General features: G+C 46.1%; 1 protein-coding gene across 1 annotated transcript; it reads right to left on the bottom strand.

Annotated features, from left to right (window-relative positions):
• Positions 1 to 1,485: 1,485 nt before the first annotated feature.
• Positions 1,486 to 9,393, bottom strand: LOC123638818 (tyrosine-protein kinase SRK2-like). The gene is given in 5 exon segments (XM_045552635.1): positions 1,486 to 2,309; positions 2,312 to 2,338; positions 8,506 to 9,225; positions 9,228 to 9,254; positions 9,369 to 9,393. Coding segments are annotated over 5 exon segments (1,623 nt in total).
• Between the last annotated feature and the right edge of the window lie 10,652 nt (positions 9,394 to 20,045).

The raw sequence follows: 20,045 nt of genomic DNA on the forward strand, positions 1-20,045 counted from the left end.
CTTGAAACAGTGGTGAAAGGATAGTGAAATAATACTGAAAACAATCGTATCTTCAAAGGCTCTGGTGCCAGCTCTGGGAAATACCAAGTTACCTGGGCGTCAATAGAGTTTTCTCTGCGAAAGGCATCATAGGCTTAAGGATGCAGAGACCAAGCTTATAACTATTACGGTGAAAAACGCTATGGAAACGGCACATAATTACCAACATAGTGGTTATGTCAAAAGTGTCAGGATGAAATCTGAAGCATGATCCACACTTTTCCCATCTCACGCAAATATGCACTTACCAACTCTGGAGGTAAACAAATCAAACACAGGGCTGACAGAAGCCCCGCACTTACACCCCACACAGAAATCTCAACTAGGAGGAAGGATTCTTATGCTAATGCATGAAACCTGCTCTGGTTCAGAAAATAATGGTGAAACCACAATGGAGTAATACTTAAAAGAACACTTTCTTTATAGTCTCTAGTAGCAACTATTGGAAATGCCAAGTTTACTGGGCCTCAGCATACTTTTGTCTGTGAAAACTTTCGTATGCTTAAGGATGCAGAGACCAACCTTATGACAATTATGGTGAAAAGTGCTATGGAAAAATACCAAATAGTTCTCAACCTAGCAGTTATTTCAAAAGTTGTGCCGCATACCTCTTGGAAAGATGGAGTTACTTTGGCCTAGCCTTCGATTGGTCTGGAGAAGGAATCGCCATTCCTAGCTGATGAATCAAATGATTCTGAAAGGAACGATGAAAAGTTTGGATCCTTTTTCAGTCTTTTTTTTTTTTTTTTTTTTGTATTCCTGGACCGCCTAGAATCACGATGAAGATGGACTTGCATCCTGATTCCCCATGAGGCCCTGTGACAGCGGGGGGCCTGGTCGGCGTTCCCAGGAGAGCACAGGGCTCGAGTGGCACTCCCTCCCCTTGCCCGGCTCTCTCAGTGGCCCAGCCAGCCTGAAGTTCCCCAGGGAACCAGCCGCATCTACCCTTTTGCATGGCTGATTCATATGCTCGGCGAATCTCACTGGCTCACAGGCAAATGTATTTGACCCCTCGGATCCTCTTGTGAAGTCAACTTGTACTTCAGTTATATTAGCAGAGAAAACTGAGAGCTCTGTGCAGACCCTAATTCAGGTGTAAGGTTTGCTGCTCACACGTTTGAGCTGTGTTTCCCAAAGTGTGCTCTGTGAAAGCCTAGTTCTGTGGGAGATTAATAGGACCCAGGTGGAAATAGTATTGGGGGCTGAAACTAGTTCAGGAGACACCAGGTGAGGTGAATGTGAATTGTTGCTTGGCTGCAGGACTTCTCAGTGCCTTTATGCTGCTGTGCATTGGGAATCTCCAAGGCAGGAAGGGTGATGAACTGCAGTTTCTCCAAACTGACCTTATCCTAAAGCCATTCCTCAGTGGGAGGTCTGGGGGCATTACTACTCTGCTGAACACAGTTAGGGAAATGTTGGTCTAGAATTGTAGAAACCACAGTGCTCTCAGGTCTTTGCACATGGGGCCGTACCATGTAATGTCAAGAGGCTTTGGGGAGTCGGGGAGGTAAGGCCCAAGGTCTCCCCTGCAGTTGTGGGGCTCTGCTCACCCTCCTGGGCAGTGTATTCACTGTCGATGATCCTGGCCAAACCGAAGTCAGCGATTTTGCAACACAAGGTCTCAGACACCAGGATGTTGGCCGCCCATAGGTAGCGGTGGATAGAATTCATGTGCTCGATGTACGCCATCCCTTCGGTGATCTGGGCTGACATGTCGATCAGTCTTGGGAGGGACAGTCTGCCACCGTAGTCTGTCTTCAGGAAATCCAGCAGGCACCCTCTGGCCACATACTCGGTGACAATATAGATGGGCTCCTTGGGGACCATGGTGTAGAGCCAGACCAGCCTCTCGTGCTACAGAGCCTTCATCAGGTTCGCCTCACCCAGGAAGGCTTCCGGAGACATCCTTCCCTCATTCAAGGTCTTGATGGCCACCTTCACATTGTTTCTGTAGTAGCCCATCCAGACTTCGCCAAACTGCCCTGATCCGAGTTTCCTGACCAGCCTGAGAGACTGCCGGGGGATCTCCCACTTGTCCTGGGCCCAGGGGTTATGAGGAGCAAGGCTGACGCAGGGCACGGTCAGCCTCTGGCACAAACAATCCCCTTTCTTGCGGTAGTGCTGCACCAGGGCCTGGAGCGAGGGGAAGGTGACCCGGAGGGAGATGTAGCAGCCCCCTTCCTCCAGGGAGCGGATCTTATAGTGCTTGACTATTTCCCCCTGGGCGGTGACATCCTTCACAGACAGGAAGAAGGCACCTTTGCTGGTTTACTCTCTCTGATGAGAAAGGAGCCGGCCTCTCACAAAAAGACGCACTTCTCATGTCTGGCGCTAGTCCAACAAACCCAGGAGTCACAGAGGCCCTGCACTTGCCACCCAGAAAAATATCTCATCTCCAAAGAAGGATTCTTACGGTAACGCTTGAAAAGTACTCCCATTCTTGAAACAGTGGTGAAAGGATGGTGAAATAATACTGAAAACAATCCCATTTTCCAAGGCTCCGGTGTCAGCTCTGAGAAATACCAAGTTACCTGGGACTCAGTAGAGTTTTCTCTACCGAAAGGCATCATAGGCTTCGGGATGCAGAGACTAACCTTATCACTATTACAGTGAAAAACGCTATGGAAATGGCACATAATTACCAACATACTGGTGATTTCAAAAGTGTCAGGATGAAATCTGAAGCACGATCCACACTTTTCCCATCTCACCCAAATATGCACTTTCCAACTCTGGAGGTAAATAAATCAAAGGCAGGGCTGACAGAAACCCCCAATTACACCCCACCCAGAAATCTCAACTACCAGGCAGGATTCTCATGCTAATACGAGAACCTAGCTCGGGTTGTGAAAACACTGGTGAAACCACAGTGGAATAATACTTAAAAGAACACTTTCTTTGTAGTCTCTAAGTCCAACTATTGGAAATGCCAAGTTTACCAGGCCTCAGCCTGCTTTCGTCTGTGAAAACTCTCGTATGCTTAAGGGTGCAGAGACTAACCTTATGACGATTATGGTGAAAAGTGCTATGGAAAAAAGCCAAATAGTTCTCCGCCTAGCGGTTGTTTCAAAAATTGTGCCACACAACTCTTGGAAAGATCGAGTTACTTTGGCCTAGCCTTCGATTGGTCTGGAGAAGCAATTGCCATTCCTAGCTGATGAATCAAATGATTCTGAAAGGAATGGTGAAAAGTGCGGATCCTGTTTCAGTCCTTAGACTGAAATAGGATCCGCACTATTCACCTGTCCCACAATGGCGCACTTCTCATGTCTGGTGCTAGTCCGACAAACCCAGGACTGACAGGGGCCCTGCACTTGCCACCCCAGAAAAATATCTCATCTCCAAAGAAGGATTCTTACGCTAACGGTTGACAAGGCCTCCCCTTCTTGAAACAGTGGTGAAAGGATGGTGAAATAATACTGAAAAGAATCCTTTCTTCCAAGGCTCCTGTGCCAGCTATGGGAAACAGCAAGTTACCTGGGCCTCAGCAGAGGTTTCTCTGCGAAAAGCATCATAGGCTTCAGGATTTAAAGACCGACCTCAGGACTCTTACGGTGCAAAACGCTATGGAAATGGCAAATAATTACCAACACACTGGTGATTTCAAAAGTGTCAGGATGAAATCCGAAGCACGATCCAACTTTTCCCATCTCACCCAAATATGCACTTACGAACTCTGGAGGTAAACAAATCAAATGCAGGGCTGACAGAAGCCCCTCACTTACACCCCACCCAGACATCTCAACTACCAGGCAGGATTCTAATGCTAATGCGAGAAACCTGCTGTGGTTCTGAAAACAATGGTGAAACCACAGTGGAATAATACTTAAAAGAACATTTTCTTTGTAGTCTCTAAGACCAACTATTGGAAATGTCAACTTTACTAGGCCTCAGTCTGTTTCGTCTGTGAAAACTCTGGTATGCTTAACGATGCAGAGACCAACCTTTTGACAATTACGGTGAAAAGTGCTACACAAAAATACCAAATAGTTCTCCACCTAGCGGTTCTTTCAAAACTTGGGCCACACAACTCTTGGAAAGATCGAGTTACTTTGGCCTAGCCTTCGATTGGTCTGGAGAAGCAATCGCCATTCCTAGCTGATGAATCAAATGATTCTGAAAGGAACGGTGAAAAGTGCGGATCCTGTTTCAGTCTGTAGACTTAAACAGGATCCGCACTATTCACCTGTCCCACAAAGGCGCACTTCTCATGTCTGGCGCTAGTCCAACAAACCCAGGACTGACAGAGGCCCTGCACTTGCCACCCCAGAAAAATATCTCATCTCCAAAGAAGGATTCTTCCGCTAACGGTTGAAAAGGGCTGCCGTTCTTGAAACAGTGGTGAAAAAATGGTGAAATAATACTGAAAACAATCCTATCTTCCAAGGCTCCTGTGCCAGCTATGGGAAATAGCAAGTTACCGGGGCCTCAGCAGAGGTTTCTCTGCAAAAAGCATCATAGGCTTCAGGCTGCAGAGACCGACCTCATGACTATTACGGTGCAAAACGCCATGGAAATGGCGAACAATTACCCACACACTGGTCATTTCAAAGTGTCAGGATGAAATCTGAAGCACGATCCCCACTTTTCCATCTCACGCAAATATGAACTTCCCAACTCTGGAGGTAAACAAATCAAGGCAGGGCTGACAGAAGCCCCGCACGGACACCCCACACAGAAATCTCAACTACCAGGCAGGATTCTTATGCTAATGGGAGAACCCTGCTCGAGTACTGAAAATAATGCTGAAACCACAACGGAATAATACTTAAAAGAACACTTTCTTGGTAGTCTCTAGGACCAACTATTGGAAATGCCAAGATTAACGGGCCAAAGCCTGTTTCGTCTTTGAAAACTCTGGTATGCTTAAGGATGCAGAGACCAACCTTAGGACAATTACGGTGAAAAGTGCTTCGGAAAAATACCAAATAGTTCTCCACTTAACGATTCTTTCAAAATTTGGGCCACACACCTCTTGGAAAGATCGAGTTACTTTGGCCTAGCCTTCGATTGGTCTGGAGAAGCAATCGCCATTCCTAGCTGATGAATGAAATGATTCTGAAAGGAAGGGTGAAAAGTGCGGATCCTGCTTCAGTCTTTAGACTGAAACAGGATCCGCACTATTCACCTGTCCCACAAAGGCGCACTTCTCATGTCTGGCGCTAGTCCAACAAACCCAGGACTGACAGAGGCCCTGCACTTGCCACCCAGAAAAATCTCTCATCTCCAAAGAAGGATTCTTATGCTAACAATTGAAAAGTACTCCCATTCTTGAAACAGTGGTGAAAGGATGGTCAAATAATACTGAAAACAATCGTATCTTCAAAGGCTCTGGTGCCAGGTATGGGAAACACCAACTTACCTGGGCCCCAGTAGAGTTTTCTCTGCGAAAAGCATCATAGGCTTAAGGATGCAGACACCAACCTTATCACTATTATGGTTAAAAATGCTATGGAAATGGCACATAATTACCAACATACTGGTTATTTGAAAAGTGTCAGGATGAAATCAGAAGCACGATCCACACTGTTCCCATCATATGCAAATATGCACTTACCAACTTTGGAGGTAAACAAATCAAACACAGGGCTCACAGAGGCCGGGCACTTACACCCCACACAGAAATCTCAACTACCAGGCAGGATTCTTATGCTAATGAGAGAAACCTGTTCTGGTTCTGAAAGTAATAGTGAAACCACAGTGGAATAATACTTAAAAGAACACTTTTTTTATACTCTCTATTACCAGCTATTGGAAATGCCAAGTTTACTGGGCCTTAGCATACTTTTGTCCTTGAAAACTATCGTATGCTTAAGGATGCAGAGACCAACCTTATGACAATTATGGTGAGAAGTGCTACCAAAAAATACCAAGTAGTTCTCAACCTAGCAGTTATTTCAAAAGTTTTGCCACACACCTCTTGGAAATCTGGAGTTACTTTGGCCTAGCCTTCGATTGGTCTGGAGAAGGAATCGCCATTCCTCGCTGATGAATCAAATGATTTTGAGAAGAACAGTGAAAAGTGTGGATCCTGTTTCAGTCTTTAGACTGGTGTCTCCTTAACTAGTTTCAGCCCCCAATACTATTTCCACCTGGGTCCTATTAGTCTCCCGCAGAACTAGGCTTTCACAGAGCACACTTTGGGAAACACAGCTCAAATGTGCGAGCAGTAAAACTTACACCTGAATTAGGGTCTGCACAGAACTCTCAGTTTTCTCTGCTAATATAACTGAGGTACAAATTCACTTTTACAAGAGGATCTGAGGTGTCAAATACATTTCCCTGCAAGCAAGCAAGTTCGCTGAGCATATGAATCAGCCATGCAAAAGGATAGATGTGGCTGGTTCCCTGGGGAACTTCAGGCTGGCTGGGCCACTGAGAGAGCTGGGCAAGGGGAGGGAGTGCCACTCGAGCCCTGTGCTCTCCTGGGAACTCCGACCAGGCCCACCACTGTCACAGGGCCTCATGGGGAATCAGGATGCAAGTCCTTCTTCCACTGTGGTTTCACTATTATATTCACAACCAGAGCAGATTTCATCCATTAGCAAAAGAATCCTTCCTCCTAGTTGAGATTTCTGTGTGGGGTGTAAGTGTGGGGCTTCTGTCAGCCCTGTGTTTGATTTGTTTACCTCCAGAGTTGGTAAGTGCATATTTGCGTGTGATGGGAACAGTGTGGATTGTTCTTCTGACTTCAACCTGACACTTTAAACTGAAAGAGGATCCACACTATTCACCTCTCACACAAAGGCGCACTTCTCCTGTCTGGCGCTAGTCCAACAAACCCAGGACTGACAGAGGCCCTGCACTTGCCACCCCAGAAAAATATCTCATCTCTAAAGAAGGACTCTTATCCTAACGGTTGAATAGTGCTCCCGTTCTTGAAACAGTGGTGAAAGGATAGTGAAATAATACTGAAAACAATCGTATCTTCAAAGGCTCTGGTGCCAGCTCTGGGAAATACCAAGTTACCTGGGCGTCAATAGAGTTTTCTCTGCGAAAGGCATCATAGGCTTAAGGATGCAGAGACCAAGCTTATAACTATTACGGTGAAAAACGCTATGGAAACGGCACATAATTACCAACATAGTGGTTATGTCAAAAGTGTCAGGATGAAATCTGAAGCATGATCCACACTTTTCCCATCTCACGCAAATATGCACTTACCAACTCTGGAGGTAAACAAATCAAACACAGGGCTGACAGAAGCCCCGCACTTACACCCCACACAGAAATCTCAACTAGGAGGAAGGATTCTTATGCTAATGCATGAAACCTGCTCTGGTTCAGAAAATAATGGTGAAACCACAATGGAGTAATACTTAAAAGAACACTTTCTTTATAGTCTCTAGTAGCAACTATTGGAAATGCCAAGTTTACTGGGCCTCAGCATACTTTTGTCTGTGAAAACTTTCGTATGCTTAAGGATGCAGAGACCAACCTTATGACAATTATGGTGAAAAGTGCTATGGAAAAATACCAAATAGTTCTCAACCTAGCAGTTATTTCAAAAGTTGTGCCGCATACCTCTTGGAAAGATGGAGTTACTTTGGCCTAGCCTTCGATTGGTCTGGAGAAGGAATCGCCATTCCTAGCTGATGAATCAAATGATTCTGAAAGGAACGATGAAAAGTTTGGATCCTTTTTCAGTCTTTTTTTTTTTTTTTTTTTTGTATTCCTGGACCGCCTAGAATCACGATGAAGATGGACTTGCATCCTGATTCCCCATGAGGCCCTGTGACAGCGGGGGGCCTGGTCGGCGTTCCCAGGAGAGCACAGGGCTCGAGTGGCACTCCCTCCCCTTGCCCGGCTCTCTCAGTGGCCCAGCCAGCCTGAAGTTCCCCAGGGAACCAGCCGCATCTACCCTTTTGCATGGCTGATTCATATGCTCGGCGAATCTCACTGGCTCACAGGCAAATGTATTTGACCCCTCGGATCCTCTTGTGAAGTCAACTTGTACCTCAGTTATATTAGCAGAGAAAACTGAGAGCTCTGTGCAGACCCTAATTCAGGTGTAAGGTTTGCTGCTCACACGTTTGAGCTGTGTTTCCCAAAGTGTGCTCTGTGAAAGCCTAGTTCTGTGGGAGATTAATAGGACCCAGGTGGAAATAGTATTGGGGGCTGAAACTAGTTCAGGAGACACCAGGTGAGGTGAATGTGAATTGTTGCTTGGCTGCAGGACTTCTCAGTGCCTTTATGCTGCTGTGCATTGGGAATCTCCAAGGCAGGAAGGGTGATGAACTGCAGTTTCTCCAAACTGACCTTATCCTAAAGCCATTCCTCAGTGGGAGGTCTGGGGGCATTACTACTCTGCTGAACACAGTTAGGGAAATGTTGGTCTAGAATTGTAGAAACCACAGTGCTCTCAGGTCTTTGCACATGGGGCCGTACCATGTAATGTCAAGAGGCTTTGGGGAGTCGGGGAGGTAAGGCCCAAGGTCTCCCCTGCAGTTGTGGGGCTCTGCTCACCCTCCTGGGCAGTGTATTCACTGTCGATGATCCTGGCCAAACCGAAGTCAGCGATTTTGCAACACAAGGTCTCAGACACCAGGATGTTGGCCGCCCATAGGTAGCGGTGGATAGAATTCATGTGCTCGATGTACGCCATCCCTTCGGTGATCTGGGCTGACATGTCGATCAGTCTTGGGAGGGACAGTCTGCCACCGTAGTCTGTCTTCAGGAAATCCAGCAGGCACCCTCTGGCCACATACTCGGTGACAATATAGATGGGCTCCTTGGGGACCATGGTGTAGAGCCAGACCAGCCTCTCGTGCTACAGAGCCTTCATCAGGTTCGCCTCACCCAGGAAGGCTTCCGGAGACATCCTTCCCTCATTCAAGGTCTTGATGGCCACCTTCACATTGTTTCTGTAGTAGCCCATCCAGACTTCGCCAAACTGCCCTGATCCGAGTTTCCTGACCAGCCTGAGAGACTGCCGGGGGATCTCCCACTTGTCCTGGGCCCAGGGGTTATGAGGAGCAAGGCTGACGCAGGGCACGGTCAGCCTCTGGCACAAACAATCCCCTTTCTTGCGGTAGTGCTGCACCAGGGCCTGGAGCGAGGGGAAGGTGACCCGGAGGGAGATGTAGCAGCCCCCTTCCTCCAGGGAGCGGATCTTATAGTGCTTGACTATTTCCCCCTGGGCGGTGACATCCTTCACAGACAGGAAGAAGGCACCTTTGCTGGTTTACTCTCTCTGATGAGAAAGGAGCCGGCCTCTCACAAAAAGACGCACTTCTCATGTCTGGCGCTAGTCCAACAAACCCAGGAGTCACAGAGGCCCTGCACTTGCCACCCAGAAAAATATCTCATCTCCAAAGAAGGATTCTTACGGTAACGCTTGAAAAGTACTCCCATTCTTGAAACAGTGGTGAAAGGATGGTGAAATAATACTGAAAACAATCCCATTTTCCAAGGCTCCGGTGTCAGCTCTGAGAAATACCAAGTTACCTGGGACTCAGTAGAGTTTTCTCTACCGAAAGGCATCATAGGCTTCGGGATGCAGAGACTAACCTTATCACTATTACAGTGAAAAACGCTATGGAAATGGCACATAATTACCAACATACTGGTGATTTCAAAAGTGTCAGGATGAAATCTGAAGCACGATCCACACTTTTCCCATCTCACCCAAATATGCACTTTCCAACTCTGGAGGTAAATAAATCAAAGGCAGGGCTGACAGAAACCCCCAATTACACCCCACCCAGAAATCTCAACTACCAGGCAGGATTCTCATGCTAATACGAGAACCTAGCTCGGGTTGTGAAAACACTGGTGAAACCACAGTGGAATAATACTTAAAAGAACACTTTCTTTGTAGTCTCTAAGTCCAACTATTGGAAATGCCAAGTTTACCAGGCCTCAGCCTGCTTTCGTCTGTGAAAACTCTCGTATGCTTAAGGGTGCAGAGACTAACCTTATGACGATTATGGTGAAAAGTGCTATGGAAAAAAGCCAAATAGTTCTCCGCCTAGCGGTTGTTTCAAAAATTGTGCCACACAACTCTTGGAAAGATCGAGTTACTTTGGCCTAGCCTTCGATTGGTCTGGAGAAGCAATTGCCATTCCTAGCTGATGAATCAAATGATTCTGAAAGGAATGGTGAAAAGTGCGGATCCTGTTTCAGTCCTTAGACTGAAATAGGATCCGCACTATTCACCTGTCCCACAATGGCGCACTTCTCATGTCTGGTGCTAGTCCGACAAACCCAGGACTGACAGGGGCCCTGCACTTGCCACCCCAGAAAAATATCTCATCTCCAAAGAAGGATTCTTACGCTAACGGTTGACAAGGCCTCCCCTTCTTGAAACAGTGGTGAAAGGATGGTGAAATAATACTGAAAAGAATCCTTTCTTCCAAGGCTCCTGTGCCAGCTATGGGAAACAGCAAGTTACCTGGGCCTCAGCAGAGGTTTCTCTGCGAAAAGCATCATAGGCTTCAGGATTTAAAGACCGACCTCAGGACTCTTACGGTGCAAAACGCTATGGAAATGGCAAATAATTACCAACACACTGGTGATTTCAAAAGTGTCAGGATGAAATCCGAAGCACGATCCAACTTTTCCCATCTCACCCAAATATGCACTTACGAACTCTGGAGGTAAACAAATCAAATGCAGGGCTGACAGAAGCCCCGCACTTACACCCCACCCAGACATCTCAACTACCAGGCAGGATTCTAATGCTAATGCGAGAAACCTGCTGTGGTTCTGAAAACAATGGTGAAACCACAGTGGAATAATACTTAAAAGAACATTTTCTTTGTAGTCTCTAAGACCAACTATTGGAAATGTCAACTTTACTAGGCCTCAGTCTGTTTCGTCTGTGAAAACTCTGGTATGCTTAACGATGCAGAGACCAACCTTTTGACAATTACGGTGAAAAGTGCTACACAAAAATACCAAATAGTTCTCCACCTAGCGGTTCTTTCAAAACTTGGGCCACACAACTCTTGGAAAGATCGAGTTACTTTGGCCTAGCCTTCGATTGGTCTGGAGAAGCAATCGCCATTCCTAGCTGATGAATCAAATGATTCTGAAAGGAACGGTGAAAAGTGCGGATCCTGTTTCAGTCTGTAGACTTAAACAGGATCCGCACTATTCACCTGTCCCACAAAGGCGCACTTCTCATGTCTGGCGCTAGTCCAACAAACCCAGGACTGACAGAGGCCCTGCACTTGCCACCCCAGAAAAATATCTCATCTCCAAAGAAGGATTCTTCCGCTAACGGTTGAAAAGGGCTGCCGTTCTTGAAACAGTGGTGAAAAAATGGTGAAATAATACTGAAAACAATCCTATCTTCCAAGGCTCCTGTGCCAGCTATGGGAAATAGCAAGTTACCGGGGCCTCAGCAGAGGTTTCTCTGCAAAAAGCATCATAGGCTTCAGGCTGCAGAGACCGACCTCATGACTATTACGGTGCAAAACGCCATGGAAATGGCGAACAATTACCCACACACTGGTCATTTCAAAGTGTCAGGATGAAATCTGAAGCACGATCCCCACTTTTCCATCTCACGCAAATATGCACTTCCCAACTCTGGAGGTAAACAAATCAAGGCAGGGCTGACAGAAGCCCCGCACGGACACCCCACACAGAAATCTCAACTACCAGGCAGGATTCTTATGCTAATGGGAGAACCCTGCTCGAGTACTGAAAATAATGCTGAAACCACAACGGAATAATACTTAAAAGAACACTTTCTTGGTAGTCTCTAGGACCAACTATTGGAAATGCCAAGATTAACGGGCCAAAGCCTGTTTCGTCTTTGAAAACTCTGGTATGCTTAAGGATGCAGAGACCAACCTTAGGAAAATTACGGTGAAAAGTGCTTCGGAAAAATACCAAATAGTTCTCCACTTAACGATTCTTTCAAAATTTGGGCCACACACCTCTTGGAAAGATCGAGTTACTTTGGCCTAGCCTTCGATTGGTCTGGAGAAGCAATCGCCATTCCTAGCTGATGAATGAAATGATTCTGAAAGGAAGGGTGAAAAGTGCGGATCCTGCTTCAGTCTTTAGACTGAAACAGGATCCGCACTATTCACCTGTCCCACAAAGGCGCACTTCTCATGTCTGGCGCTAGTCCAACGAATCCAGGACTGACAGAGGCCCTGCACTTGCCACCCCAGAAAAATATCTCATCTCCAAAGAACGATTCTTCCGCTAACGGTTGAAAAGGGCTCCGGTTCTTGAAACAGTGGTGAAAAAATGGTGAAATAATACTGAAAACAATCCTATCTTCCAAGGCTCCTGTGCCAGCTATGGGAAATAGCAAGTTACCTGGGCCTCAGCAGAGGTTTCTCTGCAAAAAGCATCATGGGCTTCAGGATGCAGAGACCGACCTCATGACTATTACGGGGCCAAACGCCATGGAAATGGCAAATAATTACCAACACACTGGTCATTTCAAAGTGTCTGGATGAAATCTGAAGCACGATCCACACTTTTCCCGTCTCACGCAAATATGCACTTTCCAACTGTGGAGGTAAACAAATCAAAGGCAGGGCTGACAGAAGCCCTGCACTTAGACCCCACCATGAAATCTCAACTACCAGGCAGGATTCTTATGCTAATGCGAGAACTCCGCTGGGGTTCTGAAAATAATGCTGAAACCACAACGGAATAATACTTAAAAGAACACTTTCTTGGTAGTCTCTAGGACCAACTATTGGAAATGCCAAGATTAACGGGCCAAAGCCTGTTTCGTCTTTGAAAACTCTGGTATGCTTAAGGATGCAGAGACCAACCTTAGGAAAATTACGGTGAAAAGTGCTTCGGAAAAATACCAAATAGTTCTCCACTTAACGATTCTTTCAAAATTTGGGCCACACACCTCTTGGAAAGATCGAGTTACTTTGGCCTAGCCTTCGATTGGTCTGGAGAAGCAATCGCCATTCCTAGCTGATGAATGAAATGATTCTGAAAGGAAGGGTGAAAAGTGCGGATCCTGCTTCAGTCTTTAGACTGAAACAGGATCCGCACTATTCACCTGTCCCACAAAGGCGCACTTCTCATGTCTGGCGCTAGTCCAACGAATCCAGGACTGACAGAGGCCCTGCACTTGCCACCCCAGAAAAATATCTCATCTCCAAAGAAGGATTCTTCCGCTAACGGTTGAAAAGGGCTCCGGTTCTTGAAACAGTGGTGAAAAAATGGTGAAATAATACTGAAAACAATCCTATCTTCCAAGGCTCCTGTGCCAGCTATGGGAAATAGCAAGTTACCTGGGCCTCAGCAGAGGTTTCTCTGCAAAAAGCATCATGGGCTTCAGGATGCAGAGACCGACCTCATGACTATTACGGGGCCAAACGCCATGGAAATGGCAAATAATTACCAACACACTGGTCATTTCAAAGTGTCAGGATGAAATCTGAAGCACGATCCACACTTTTCCCATCTCAGGCAAATATGCACTTTCCAACTGTGGAGGTAAACAAATCAAAGGCAGGGCTGACAGAAGCCCCGCACTTAGACCCCACCATGAAATCTCAACTACCAGGCAGGATTCTTATGCTAATGCGAGAACTCCGCTGGGGTTCTGAAAATAATGCTGAAACCACAACGGAATAATACTTAAAAGAACACTTTCTTGGTAGTCTCTAGGACCAACTATTGGAAATGCCAAGATTAATGGGCCTCAGCCTGTTTCGTCTGTGAAAACTCTGGTATGCTTAAGGATGCAGAGACCAACCTTAGGACAATTACGGTGAAAAGTGCTTCGGAAAAATACCAAATAGTTCTCCACTTAGCGGTTCTTTAAAAGTTGGGCCACACACCATTTGGAAAGATCGAGTTACTTTGGCCTAGCCTTCGATTGGTCTGGAGAAGCAATCGCCATTCCTAGCTGATGAATCAAATGATTCTGAAAGGAACGGTGAAAAGTGCGGATCCTGTTTCAGTCTTTAGACTGAAACAGGATCCGCACTATTCACCTGTCCCACAAAAGCACACTTCTCATGTCTGGCGCTAGTCCAACAAACCCAGGACTGACAGAGGCCCTGCACTTGCCACCCCAGAAAAATATCTCATCTCCAAAGAAGGATTCTTCCGCTAACGGTTGAAAAGGGCTCCCGTTCTTGAAACAGTGGTGAAAAAATAGTGAAATAATACTGAAAACAATCCTATCTTCCAAGGCTCCTGTGCCAGCTATGGGAAATAGCAAGTTAGATGGGCCTCAGCAGAGGTTTCTCTGCAAAAAGCATCATAGGCCTCAGGATGCAGAGACCGACCTCATGACTATTACGGTGCCAAACGCCATGAAAATGGCAAGTAATTACCAACACACTGGTCATTTCAAAGTATCTGGATGAAATCTGAAGCACGATCCACACTTTTCCCATCTCACGCAAATATGCACTTTCCAACTCTGGAGGTAAACAAATCAAGGCAGGGCTGACAGAAGCCCCGCACTTACACCCCACCATGAAATCTCAACTAGCAGGCAGGATTCCTATGCTAATGCGAGAACCCTGCTCCGGTACTGAAAATAATGCTGAAACCACAAAGGAATAATACTTAAAAGAACACTTTCTTGGTAGTCTCTAGGACCAACTGTTGGAAATGCCAAGATTACTGGGCCTCAGCCTGTTTCGTCTGTGAAAACTCTGGTATGCTTAAGGATGCAGAGACCAACCTTAGGACAATTACGGTGAAAAGTGCCTACGAAAAATACCAAATACTTCTCCACTTAGCGGTTCTTTCAAAAGTTGGGACACACACCTCTTGGAAAGATCGAGTTACTTTGGCCTAGTCTTCGATTGGTCTGGAGATGCAATCGCCATTCCTAGCTGATGAATCAAATGATTCTGAAAGGAACGGTGAAAAGTGCGGATCCTGTTTCAGTCTTTAGACTGAAACAGGATCCGCACTATTCACCTGTCCCACAAAGGCGCACTTCTCATGTCTGGCGCTAGTCCAACGAACCCAGGACTGACAGAGGCCCTGAACTTGCCACCCCAGAAAAATATCTCATCTCCAAAGAAGGATTCTTCCGCTACCGGTTGAAAAGGGCTCCCGTTCCTGAAACAGTGGTGAAAAAATGGTGAAATATTACTGAAAACAATCCTATCTTTCAAGGCTCCTGTGCCAGCTATGGGAAATAGCAAGTTACCTGGGCCTCAGCAGAGGTTTCTCTGCAAAAAGCATCATAGGCTTCAGGATGCAGAGACCGACCTCATGACTATTACGGTGCCAAACGCCATGGAAATGGCAAATAATTACCAACACACTGGTCATTTCAAAGTGTCAGGATGAAATCTGAATCACGATCCGCACTTTTCCCATCTCACGCAATATGCACTATCCAACTCTGGAGGTAAACAAATCAAAGGAAGAGCTGACAGAAGCCACGCACTTACACCGCACCCAGAAATCTCAACTACCAGGCAGGATTCTTATGCTAATGCGACTACCCTGCTCGGGTTCTGAAAATAATGCTGAAACCACAATGGAATAATACTTAAAAAAACACATTCTTGGTAGTCTCTAGGACCAACTGTTGGAAATGCCAAGATTACTGGGCCTCAGCCTGTTTCGTCTTTGAAAACTCTGGTATGCTTAAGGATGCAGAGACCAACCTTAGGACAATTACGGTGAAAAGTGCTTCGGAAAAATACCAAATAGTTCTCCACTTAACGGTTCTTTCAAAATTTGGGCCACACACCTCTTGGAAAGATCCAGTTACTTTGGCCTAGCCTTCGATTGGTCTGGAGAAGCAATCGACATTCCTAGCTGATCAATCAAATGATTCTGAAAGGAAGGGTGAATAGTGCGGATCCTGTTTCAGTCTTTAGACTGAAACAGGATCCGCACTATTCACCTGTCCCACAGGGGCGCACTTCTCATGTCTGGCGCTAGTCGAACAAACCCAGGACTGACAGAGGCCCTGCACTTGCCACCCCAGAAAAATATCTCATCTCCAAAGAAGGATTCTTCCGCTACCGGTTGAAAAGGGCTCCCGTTCTTGAAACAGTGGTGAAAAAATCGTGAAATAATACTGAAAACAATCCTATCTTCCAAGGCTCCTGTGCCGGCTATGGGAAATAGCAAGTTACCTCGGCCTCAGCAGAGGTTTCTCTGCAAAAAGCATCATAGGCTTCAGGATGCAGAGACCGACCTCATGACTATTACGGTGCCAAACGCCATGGAAATGGCAAATAATTACCAACACACTGGTCATTTCAATGTGTCAGGATGAAATCTGAATCACGATCCACACTTTTCCCATCTCACGCAAATATGCACTTTCCAACTCTGGAGGTAAACAAATCAAAGGAAGAGCTGACAGAAGCCAGGCACTTACACCACACCCAGCAATCTCAACTACCAGGCAGGATTCTTATGCTAATGCGACAACCCAGCTCGGGTTCTGAAAATAATGCTGAAACCACAATGGAATAATACTTAAAAAAACACTTTCTTGGTAGTCTCTAGGACCAACTGTTGGAAATGCCAAGATTACTGGGCCTCAGCCTGTTTCGTCTGTGAAAACTCTGGTATGCTTAAGGATGCAGAGACCCACCTTATATCAATTACGGTGAAAAGTGCTTCGGCAAAATACCAAATAGTTCTCCACTTAGCAGTTCTTTCAAAAGTTGGGCCACACACCTCTTGGAAAGATCGAGTTACTTTGGCCTAGCCTTCGATTGGTCTGGAAAAGCAATCGCCATTCCTAGCTGATGAATCAAATGATTCTGAAAGGAACGGTGAAAACTGCGGATCCTGTTTCAGTCTTTAGACTGAAACAGGATCCGCACTATTCACCTGTCCCACAAAGGCGCACTTCTCATGTCTGGCGCTAGTCCAACAAACCCAGGACTGACAGAGGCCCTGCACTTGCCACCCCAGAAAAATATCTCATCTCCAAAGAAGGATTCTTCCGCTAACGGTTGAAAAGGGCTCCCGTTCTTGAAACAGTGGTGAAAAAATGGTGAAATAATACTGAAAACAATCCTGTCTTCCAAGGCTCCTGTGCCAGCTATGGGAAACAGCAAGTTACCTGGGCCTCAGCAGAGGTTTCTCTGCAAAAAGCATCATAGGCTTCAGGATGCAGAGACTGACCTCATGAACATTACGGTGCCAAACGCCATGGAAATGGCAAATAATTACCAACTCACTGGTCATTGCAAAGTGTCAGGATGAAACCTGAAGCACGATCCACACTTTTCCCATCTCACGCAAATATGCACTTTCCAACTCTGGAGGTAAACAAATCAAGGCAGGGCTGACAGAAGCCCCGCACGGACACCCCACACAGAAATCTCAACTACCAGGCAGGATTCTTATGCTAATGGGAGAACCCTGCTCGAGTACTGAAAATAATGCTGAAACCACAACGGAATAATACTTAAAAGAACACTTTCTTGGTAGTCTCTAGGACCAACTATTGGAAATGCCAAGATTAACGGGCCAAAGCCTGTTTCATCTTTGAAAACTCTGGTATGCTTAAGGATGCAGAGACCAACCTTAGGAAAATTACGGTGAAAAGTGCTTCGGAAAAATACCAAATAGTTCTCCACTTAACGGTTCTTTCAAAAGTTGGGCCACACACCTCTTGGAAAGATCGAGTTACTTTGGCCTAGCCTTCGATTGGTCTGGAGAAGCAATCGCCATTCCTAGCTGATGAATGAAATGATTCTGAAAGGAAGGGTGAAAAGTGCGGATCCTGTTTCAGTCTTTAGACTGAAACAGGATCCGCACTATTCACCTGTCCCACAAAGGCGCACTTCTCATGTCTGGCGCTAGTCCAACGAATCCAGGACTGACAGAGGCCCTGCACTTGCCACCCCAGAAAAATATCTCATCTCCAAAGAAGGATTCTTCGGGTAACGGTTGGAAAGGGCTCCCTTTCTTGAAACAGTGGTGAAAAAATTGTGAAATAATACTTAAAACAATCCTATCTTCCAAGGCTCCTGTGCCAGCTATGGGAAATAGCAAGTTACCTGGGCCTCAGCAGAGGTTTCTCTGCAAAAAGCATCATGGGCTTCAGGATGCAGAGACCGACCTCATGACTATTACGGGGCCAAACGCCATGGAAATGGCAAATAATTACCAACACACTGGTCATTTCAAAGTGTCTGGATGAAATCTGAAGCACGATCCACACTTTTCCCATCTCACGCAAATATGCACTTTCCAACTGTGGAGATAAACAAATCAAAGGCAGGGCTGACAGAAGCCCCACACTTAGACCCCACCATGAAATCTCAACTACCAGGCAGGATTCTTATGCTAATGCGAGAACTCCGCTGGGGTTCTGAAAATAATGCTGAAACCACAAGGGAATAATACTTAAAAGAACACTTTCTTGGTAGTCTCTAGGACCAACTATTGGAAATGCCAAGATTAATGGGCCTCAGCCTGTTTCGTCTGTGAAAAATCTCGTATGCTTAAGGATGCAGAGACCAACCTTAGGACAATTACGGTGAAAAGTGCTTCGGAAAAATACCAAATAGTTCTCCACTTAGCGGTTCTTTAAAAGTTGGGCCACACACCATTTGGAAAGATCGAGTTACTTTGGCCTAGCCTTCGATTGGTCTGGAGAAGCAATCGCCATTCCTAGCTGATGAATCAAATGATTCTGAAAGAACGGTGAAAAGTGCGGATCCTGTTTCAGTCTTTAGACTGAAACAGGATCCGCACTATTCACCTGTCCCACAAAAGCACACTTCTCATGTCTCGCGCTAGTCCAACAAACCCAGGACTGACAGAGGCCCTGCACTTGCCACCCCAGAAAAATATCTCATCTCCAAAGAAGGATTCTTCCGCTAACGGTTGAAAAGGGCTCCCGTTCTTGAAACAGTGGTGAAAAAATGGTGAAATAATACTGAAAACAATCCTATCTTCCAAGGCTCCTGTGCCAGCTATGGGAAATAGCAAGTTAGATGGGCCTCAGCAGAGGTTTCTCTGCAAAAAGCATCATGGGCTTCAGGATGCAGAGACCGACCTCATGACTATTACGGTGCCAAACGCCATGAAAATGGCAAGTATTTACCAACACACTGGTCATTTCAAAGTGTCTGGATGAAATCTGAAGCACGATCCACACTTTTCCCATCTCACGCAAATATGCACTTTCCAACTCTGGAGGTAAACAAATCAAGGCAGGGCTGACAGAAGCCCCGCACTTTCACCCCACCATGAAATCTCAACTACCAGGCAGGATTCCTATGCTAATGCGAGAACCCTGCTCCGGTACTGAAAATGATGCTGAAACCACAAAGGAATAATACTTAAAAGAACACTTTCTTGGTAGTCTCTAGGACCAAGTGTTGGAAATGCCAAGATTACTGGGCCTCAGCCTGTTTCGTCTGTGAAAACTCTGGTATGCTTAAGGATGCAGAGACCAACCTTAGGACAATTACGGTGAAAAGTGCCTACGAAAAATACCAAATAGTTCTCCACTTAGCGGTTCTTTCAAAAGTTGGGCCACACACCTCTTGGAAAGATCGAGTTACTTTGGCCTAGCCTTCGATTGGTCTGGAGATGCAATCGCCATTTATAGCTGATGAATCAAATGATTCTGAAAGGAACGGTGAAAAGTGCGGATCCTGTTTCAGTCTTTAGACTGAAACAGGATCCGCACTATTCACTGGTCCCACAAAGGCGCACTTCTCATGTCTGGCGCTAGTCCAACGAACCCAGGACTGACAGAGGCCCTGCACTTGCCACCCCAGAAAAATATCTCATCTCCAAAGAAGGATTCTTCCGCTACCGGATGAAAAGGGCTCCCGTTCCTGAAACAGTGGTGAAAAAATGGTGAAATAATACTGAAAACAATCCTATCTTCCAAGGCTCCTGTGCCAGCTATGGGAAATAGCAAGTTACCTGGGCCTCAGCAGAGGTTTCTCTGCAAAAAGCATCATAGGCTTCAGGATGCAGAGACCGACCTCATGACTATTACGGTGCCAAACGCCATGAAAATGGCAAGTATTTACCAACACACTGGTCATTTCAAAGTGTCTGGATGAAATCTGAAGCACGATCCACACTTTTCCCATCTCACGCAA

The sequence above is a fragment of the Lemur catta genome, chromosome 5, assembly GCF_020740605.2.
Source record: "Lemur catta isolate mLemCat1 chromosome 5, mLemCat1.pri, whole genome shotgun sequence".
NCBI classification, from domain to species: Eukaryota; Metazoa; Chordata; class Mammalia; order Primates; family Lemuridae; genus Lemur; species Lemur catta.